This window comes from Sinocyclocheilus grahami, unplaced genomic scaffold, assembly GCF_001515645.1.
Source record: "Sinocyclocheilus grahami isolate Dianchi unplaced genomic scaffold, SAMN03320097.WGS_v1.1 scaffold720.1, whole genome shotgun sequence".
Classification (NCBI taxonomy): Eukaryota; Metazoa; Chordata; class Actinopteri; order Cypriniformes; family Cyprinidae; genus Sinocyclocheilus; species Sinocyclocheilus grahami.
The window spans coordinates 842,889-851,359 of record NW_015505899.1 but is presented as its reverse complement, the minus strand read 5'-3'; the positions used below and the strand labels follow the sequence as shown (position 1 = coordinate 851,359).

Here is an 8,471-nt window from a genome sequence, read left to right as displayed (position 1 = left end):
CAAACCCATCACTTTATCAAAATTTCACCATCCAGTTAGGCTCATCACCCATAACTCCTTCAAAAACAGTTAGAAACCTTGGAGTTGAGATTGATGAGCTGAATTTCTCTGACCACATTGCTAAAACTACCCGGTCCTGCAGATTTGCTTTATACAACATTAGGAAGATCAGGCCATTTCTTTCAGAACATGGAACAACTCCTTTGTTCAAGTTCTTGTTCCATCCAGGCTGGACTACTGCAATGCTCTCTTGGCAGGTCTTCCAGCCACTTCTATGAAACCTGTACAATTCATCCAAAATGCCGCTGCAAGATTAAGCTTTAATGAGCCGAAAAAAGCGCATGTCACACCTCTGTTCATCAATTTGCACTGGCTACCAGTAGCTGCTCGCACTAAATTCAAGGCATTAACGTTTGCTTACAAAACCACCACTGGCTCTGCACCCATTTACCTAAATTCATTACTTCAGAGTTATGTGCCCTCTAGAAGCTTGCGTTCTGCAAGTAAACGGCGTATTATTGTGCCATTTCAAAGAGGAACAAAATAACTTCAACAGACTTTTTCATTAACTGTTCCCTCCTGGTGGAATGACCTGCCCAACTCAATCCGAGCAGCTGAGTCCCTACACTGTAAAATCTAATTAGTTGGGCTTACTTAAAAAAAGCATGCAAACCGATTGCCTTGAAAAAACTAAGTAAAGTGAAACAGCAATAGTATGTTGTACTGACAGATGCTTAGTTAGTATAGTTTACTTACACGAGAGTTCTAGTAACTAAAAAAAGAACTGTAGGGGGTACTTGATCCTTTCATTTAGGTTTACTCGTGACTTAGTATAGCTACTCACTGACTCCCAGAGTGCATTGCGGTATGAATAAATTATACAGTTGCTTTGTTTTATAGTTGTTGATTTTATTTGACAATTTTATTTGCTGTCTTGTGTCAGTAGCAGCACAACAAAAAGAGCAAATAAAATGGCTATTGTTACAAGTAATGAAAATAAATGAAATTGAATTGTTACCATTGTTGTGGTTCACGTGCTGAATGTTTAAGTCTGTGTGTGACTTTAGCATGTTACCACACACGAATTTAAGAATTATATAAACCCAAAGAAAAGCATCTCAAGGTCTTTATAAAAAAATTAATTTGATAAAGTTTTTGTATTGAGAATTCAACATTCAAGATGACTTTGGGAAACGAGTGAATGCAACTAGTGAAAGATAATTGGAGGAAATGAGTGAAAAGTCTATTAAGACTCATTTTCTTTTCTTCTTCTGCTGTTGTTATGTTGCACATTAGCAACATATCAGTGCACTGCTGCCTCTCATTGGTTTTTTAATGTCATTGGTTCCTTTGTGGCTACTTGAATATTTTAAGTGTCACTCAAAACAGTAAGTAAATTGTTTTATTTGCCTTGAAAGTAGCTGTAACTTAATAAAACCTAGTAAGTATAACAACTAAGTAAAGATAACTAAATCTAAGTAAGGTAAACTATTGGATTTTACAGTGTACTCATCTTCAAGAAACGACTAAACACATCTGTTCCACCTTTATTTGACCCTCTAACTCTAGCAATTCTAATTTATATATATATATATATATATTTTTTTTTAAACTAGCTTTCTATTTTTTTTTTCTATTCCACTTGTTTTTCCATGCGTGTGTATAATATAGTGCTGGGCAGTATGACCAGAAATTTAGGTCACAGTATTTTTCAAAATTACACCGGTGTAACAGGAAGTCAGACTCGATACACAGGTGAGTTCGAATCAAACAGACAGCTTTATTACTCAGTATGGAGATGATCAAAGACTTCGTGAGTATTGCAGACTTAGAGTCTTGAACGGACTTGAAGAGGATACTGACAGTTAGATTCTTGATTACCAGGTCGGAGGGAGACAGAGAGGATCGGGGTGTTTCCAGGAGCCGGTGTAACAAAGCTGGATGCAGGTAAGTAGACAGAGAACACACGAGGAAACCACAGGAGATCAAGGAGTCGTGATCAAACAGATAAGTAATACCGCATAGGTTTGAGTCCTTTTCCACTTGGAAGACCACACGATGTGGCTGTGTGAACTGTGTGTTCTTATAGTGCTGTGTGGGTGATAAGTGAATGACAGTCAGGTGTGTGTGATTAGTATTCCGGTGATTGTGAGCTCTGATAGGTGAAAGAGCCTGGCGTGTCCGTGACAACCGGTTTCAATGTACATGACGGTATTTTTTTTTTCATGCATGACCGGGTGTTAACCATATTTTCTACTGATTGAGAGAGGAAATACTGCAGTATGATTTTAGAATACCCTATTTTACTGTCATGATGAGTGAATATTGTCAAAAAAATACCACACTAAATGGTGACTAAACACGACCCCTTTTAATGTTAACCAGGAGTCACTCTTATTTTTAATCACTGCACCGTCTGATAAAATCAACATGCATCTACACTAAAGAGCGGCTATGCGGTTGTTTTGGCTATATTACTTTTTTGTCTCATGGAGCGCACTGCCTGCGTCAGAGTAACAAACTAAAAAAACAACAAACAAAAAAGTGCATGTGATATTAACAGACTTCCCCACTGCTGCAGCAGTGCCCGCTCCCGCAGGAGCTTTTCCATATTTCCCCACTGCCGCAGCAGTTCCCGCTCCCGCTGGAGCCATTATCTGTATTTTACACTGCCGCAGCAGCGCCCGCTTCCGCAGAAGCCTCTAGTTCTCTCTCCTAAGCCTCAGCAGTGCCGCTACTTCAAGCGATGTCCAGCACCCACCAATTTTAAAGTTCTGCATATTTGGGGGGCTATCAACGCTCCTCTCTGGCTGCTGTCCCATACTATTTGCATCTTTGGGGGAGCATTCTGGGTCCGGGCTTAATCCCGAGCTCGGACCCCTCTCCCCGGCCAGGGGGAGGACCCCGGGCTCGAGAGTAATTACCGAGCTCGGAGCCCTCTCCCCGGACAGCACGCCAAATACGCATAAACTTTACTCGGTTCATTATAAGTAAGTGTGAACTCGTGAATTGACAGTCGGCGAGCCCGGTCTCATGAAAATGCGTATAAATAGTATGCCAAATAAAAACGAAAACTCTTGGTATTGCTAATCAAAAATGGACTTTGGCGTGCATATGATACGCATGTGTTTGGCATGCATATAATACGAAATTTGTTGGCGTGCATATGATACGCATCTACCCCAAAACCCTAAACCTACCCATCGCGTAGCATATACACGCCAAAGTCCATTTTTGAGAATCAATACCACGAGTTTATGTTTTTATTTGGCGTACTATTTATAAACACTTTCATGAGATCGGGTTGAGTAGGCTGCGGTGCAGCCAACTGAATGCACTGCTTCTCTGCCGCTCACTCCACAGAACAGACGCCGAGAGAGGTGACACTTCTCCGGGAAAGTCAGACCTCACGTTCACGGGACAGCACTGGCGAAATCTTCCAACTGAACCATAGCTAAGGTTTATCCATAAAAGTCGCTAGGTTTGTCAGTATGAATATTCTATGGATAAAAGCCGCAAAAAGGGTCTGAAAGTTGCTAAATCTAGTGCTAAAGTCGCGCTCGTGTGTGTGAGACGCGGGAGCTGATGGCAGGGGGCGGTGGATATTTGTGGCGGTCAATGTGGATATTGTGGATGAGTTCTTCTGTGTCATCACGTTCTATTAGTTCTACAGCTTCAGTTTCGGAACTTTCACGCTTAGTAACACATACAGCTGTTCCCTCAGCACAGTGCAACAGTGAGAAGGGACCCCTTTCAAACAGTGTCGCGTTCAGAACGTTGTAAAAGCGACATACACCGGTTTTGCAGTATTTTAAAAATTCATGTCATAACAAAAATAAACACCGGTATTCGGTATGAACCGGTATACCGCCCAGCACTTATATACAGGTGCATCTCCATAAATTAGAATGTTATGGAAGAATTTGTTTATTTCAGTAATTCATCTCAAATTGTGAAACTTGTGTATTAAATAAATTCAATGCACACAGACTGAAGTAGTTTAAGTCTTTAGTTCTATTAATTGTGATTATTTGTGACATGGTTAATTAATGTTAAAGTGCCCCTATTATGCCATTTTTAAGGTTGCTAATATTGTTTTATGAGTCTCCTAAAACAGGTTTACATGCATGCAAGGTTAACAAACGCGTTAGTTTTCTCAAAAAATAGATTTAATTTTACCTAATTTCTAAATGATTCGTAAACGACTCGTGCAAAGCAGTTCAAAGAATCAGTCTCTCTAAACCCCTCCTTTCCGTGAGCCCTCACTGCTGTGATTGGTCAGATGGCGCAGTTCTTTGTGATTGGTCCAGAGCCGTAGAGAGATTGGCTCTGGATTGGTCTACCAAGTACAGCGCGTGTCGGAAACGAAACGCCCATTGCCATGATGGAATGACAGCCCTGGAGACTTGACAATACATAGAAAAGATGGTATCGATTGTACCTTACCAATTCGAGCTGGAGTCTCGTTTCTCAGTGGTAAGTGTCAAGTGTTGACAAGTTTGTGGTAATTATAAGATGTGATAAAACAAATTTACTCTCACAGCATAGGATACAGCGTCTTCTCGACATGATGTTAACCACACGGAAATTTTACTGTTTGTGGGCGGGCAAGTTGGCGACGTAGAACTTGGGCAGACATTATGCAAATCTGTTACTTCGTGACGTAGAGCCGTAACAGAATAAGATTCGAATCCCTGACGACTCGTTTAGGCTATTGCGAGCCGACTCTTTTTTTTGACAGACAATGGGCCTCATTCATGAAACATTCGTAAATATAGGAGTAAATTCTGAGTAATTTGCATGTAAAACGGACCTTCCCGAAAACTCTCCTCCGAATTCACAAACCCTTCGTACACATCAGATTTGATAGATAACATGTGTATGTTAATGAATTCCAATCATTCGTAAATAGGGTGCTCGTGCACGCTCATTCACAATTAGCATAATACCCGCCTATGAATTACAGCTACGTAAATTGCGTGTCCAGGAACGCAGTGGAATATTCTGGTCTACTTTCTCAGGTTTGACTCCAGTATATTGCATAAATGCAAAAAAACACTAATAGGCTATATGCCTAACAATAAATATTCAATAACATGTGTCCACCAAAGCGTTTTTAGCTAGCTGAAAAACTGTCAGGCGCTCTTCTTAAAACGGCCAGCTGGTGGTGCTGGAGAACGCTTTGGTGGCACAGCGTTTTTCTAGCTGAGAGACGCTTTGGTTGCTATGATGTGGAATATCCACGGCAGTAACGTATTACTAGTATCTCATTTTGAAGAATATTAAAATGCAGTATCCAGCAATATTAACTTCTCTATTGTTGTTCAGTTGTTGTACAAGTAGGATGACTGGTCGGTGTAGTATTTGTCCCGCCCATCCTCCATTGATTGGATGGCTGGGTAAAAAGTGACAGTGACAAGCGCTGCGTTTTACCCAAAGCTAAACAGTTTATCAACTCTCAGCTACAAGAGAAAAAAATAAATAAAAGGGAGCAAACGAACTTGTAAAATATTATAATGGCAGTGCATCAAATTCAGTGTCATCAGTTTGCCAAAATGAACACAGAAGAACGTTTTACGCACCATTTACACGTGGTAGGGAGCAGGTGTAATTTTTTTTCCTACCAGCTAACATTTTGAAAATACGAATATGTTCATGAATTCGAAAGTTTACGTCAGAACGGCTTTACGAACGATTTACACAAAAAATTTGTTCTGCTCGTGTTTCATGAATGAGGTCCATTAACTTTATTTATCATGCACTGTCGGCTTCACAACTTTGCAGATAGTTTATGTTCACATACAGCTACAAGACACACTGCATGAAAGGTAATATTCAAAAAGGCATAATAGGGGCACTTTAACAAATTAAACCTTATTGTAAAGTGTTACCAATTTTTGTACTTTTGATTTTTTTTTTTCACTTTGGTGCTGGTGTTTAATGAGTGGGTGATAGTTTTTATAAAAGCTTACAAAAGCTACATATGTAATAAAATACATATGCTATAAAAAGAGTTCCTCCATCAAAGAAAATTTTCAGTTGATAAAGTATGCAAAATATAATCAAGCTCTATGGCTGTACATTTTACAGACCAGCAAATGGCACTAATGACACAAAGAGTGTTCTTGAGATAAACCACAAATTAGTGGTGTTTTATGTTATGGTATGGTATTGTGTTATGGTAAATTATGGTGCACAATGGGAACTGAGTCATCAAATTAGTTTTCTCCATATTTCATGTTAGGTGCCGTTACCAATGCTTGTCTAGTACAAAATCAAAATATAAAGTTTCTGCTAACTCAATTATTTCAAATAATTGATTACATCAAATTTTCTGCAATAGTTCTGTTAACTTATTAGGGTTTACATTTAAGGTTGGCTTAGTTCACACAAAAATGAAAATTCTGACATTTTGATTACTCACTCTCTAAACCCTTCGAAACACAAGTAAAGATTTTCATGTTTTAATGAAACATGAGTGATTTCTGCTTCTCCTTTTTGAAAGGCTATTCACCCAAAACTGTGATGCTTCAAAAAGTTCATAAAATATAATTGTAAATCACATGAATTGACTGGTTAAATCCAGAGTCTTGAAGAGACACAATCTCTATGAACAGATATGATGTCAATATGATGAACAGATTATATTATATTATATGTATTTATTTTCAGCACATATACATAGAACATATCAAAAGTAATTAAAATCAATTAGTAAATCAATGAGGTTTGTGCTTGTACATCAAGCAAGTTTGGTTGAGCTTACTTACACGTAACTGATGAATTTTCATTTTTGGGTGAACTAACCCTTTAAAGTCTATATTTTGATTATGCAGTGTCAGCACCAATCAAGACCAACCTGACTGTAAATGAAGTAGGTACCCTCAGTCTCCACTGTTACAGTATCAGCTGATACCTGAAGCCCCTCCCCTCTGCTCTGCCCTACGGCCCAAGACAGAACAGTGGTGTCATGATCATCTGAGAAAAACACAGAGTACAAATGAGAGACAAAAAAACATCTGTCTGTCTGTCTATATACAGTTGCAATCAAATTTATTCAAACCCCTTGACTTCCCAGACACTCTGCTGCCATGAACAACATTTTTATGGCAAACTTTAAACCACAGCATCTAGCTATTATAGAAAGTTTATTAATATACATACAGTGGTGTGAAAAGGTTTTTGCCCCCTTCCTGTTTTTTTAATTTTTTGCATATTTGTCACACTTAAAAGATTCAAATCATCAAACAAATTTTAATATTACACAAAGATAATGCAAGTAAATACAAAATGCAGTTTTTAAATGATTTCATTTACTAAGGGAAATAAGCTGTCCAAACCTACGTGGCCCTATGTGAAAAATTAATTGCCCCCTCCTGTTAAATCATGAAAGAACTGCAATTAACCACATTATTTTAGAAAGCTGAGTTAAATTTCACTAGCCACACCCAGGCCTGATTACTGCCAGACCTGTTGAATCAAGAAATCACTTAAATAGAACCTGTCTGACAAAGTAAAGCATGCTTAAAGAGCAACACATTATGCCGCGATCTAAAGAAGTTCAAGAACAGATGAGAATCAAAACAGTTGACATGTATCAGTCTGGAAAGGGTTATAAAGCCATTTCTAAGGCTTTGGGACTCCAGCGAACCATGGTCAGAGCCATTATCCACAACTTGAGAAAACTTGGAACAATGGTGAACCTTCCCAGGAGTTGCCAGTCAACCAAAATTACTCCAAGAGCACAACGACGACTCATCCAAGAGGTCATAAAAGAACCCAGAACAACATCTAAAGAACTGCAGGCCTCACTTGCCTCAATTAAGGTCAGTGTTCATGATTCAACAATAAGAAAGAGACTGGGCAAAAACGGCATCCATGGGAGAGTTCCAAGTCAAAAGCCACTGCTGACCAAAAAGAACACAAAGGCTCGTCTCTCATTTGCCAAAAAATATCTTGATTATTCCCAAGACTTTTAGGCAAACATTCTGTGGACTCATGAGACAAAAGTTGAACTTTTTGGAAGGTGTGTGTCCCGTTACATCTGGCATAAAACCAACACAGCATTTCATAAAAAGAACATCATACCAACAGTCAAACATGGTGGTGGTAGTGTGATGAGCTGGGGCTGCTTTGCAGCTTCAGGAACTGGACATCTTGCCATAATTGACGGAACCATGAATTCTGCACTCAATCAGAAAATCCTGAAGGAGAATGTCCAGCCATCAGTTTGTGACCTCAAGCTCAAGCACACTTGGGTTATGTAGCACGACAATGATCCCAAACACAACAGCAAGTCCACCTCTGAATGGCTCAAGAAAAACAAAATTAAGGTTTTGGAGTGGCCAAATCAAAGTCCGGACTTAAATCCGATTGAGATGCTTAAACAGTCCATTCATGCTCGAAAACCCTCCAATGTGGCTGAATTAAAACAATTCTGCAAAGAAGAGCGGGCCAAAATTCCTCCACAG

At 39.2% G+C, this 8,471-nt stretch overlaps 1 protein-coding gene across 1 annotated transcript in view; it reads right to left on the bottom strand.

Annotated features, from left to right (window-relative positions):
- Positions 1-8,471, bottom strand: part of LOC107560319 (uncharacterized) — a 34,751-nt gene that overhangs the window by 21,684 nt on the left and 4,596 nt on the right. The window contains exon 7 of the mRNA XM_016244464.1: positions 6,860-6,978. Within this exon, the coding sequence (XP_016099950.1) occupies positions 6,860-6,978 (119 nt within the window). The remainder of the gene's footprint in view (positions 1-6,859; positions 6,979-8,471) is intronic.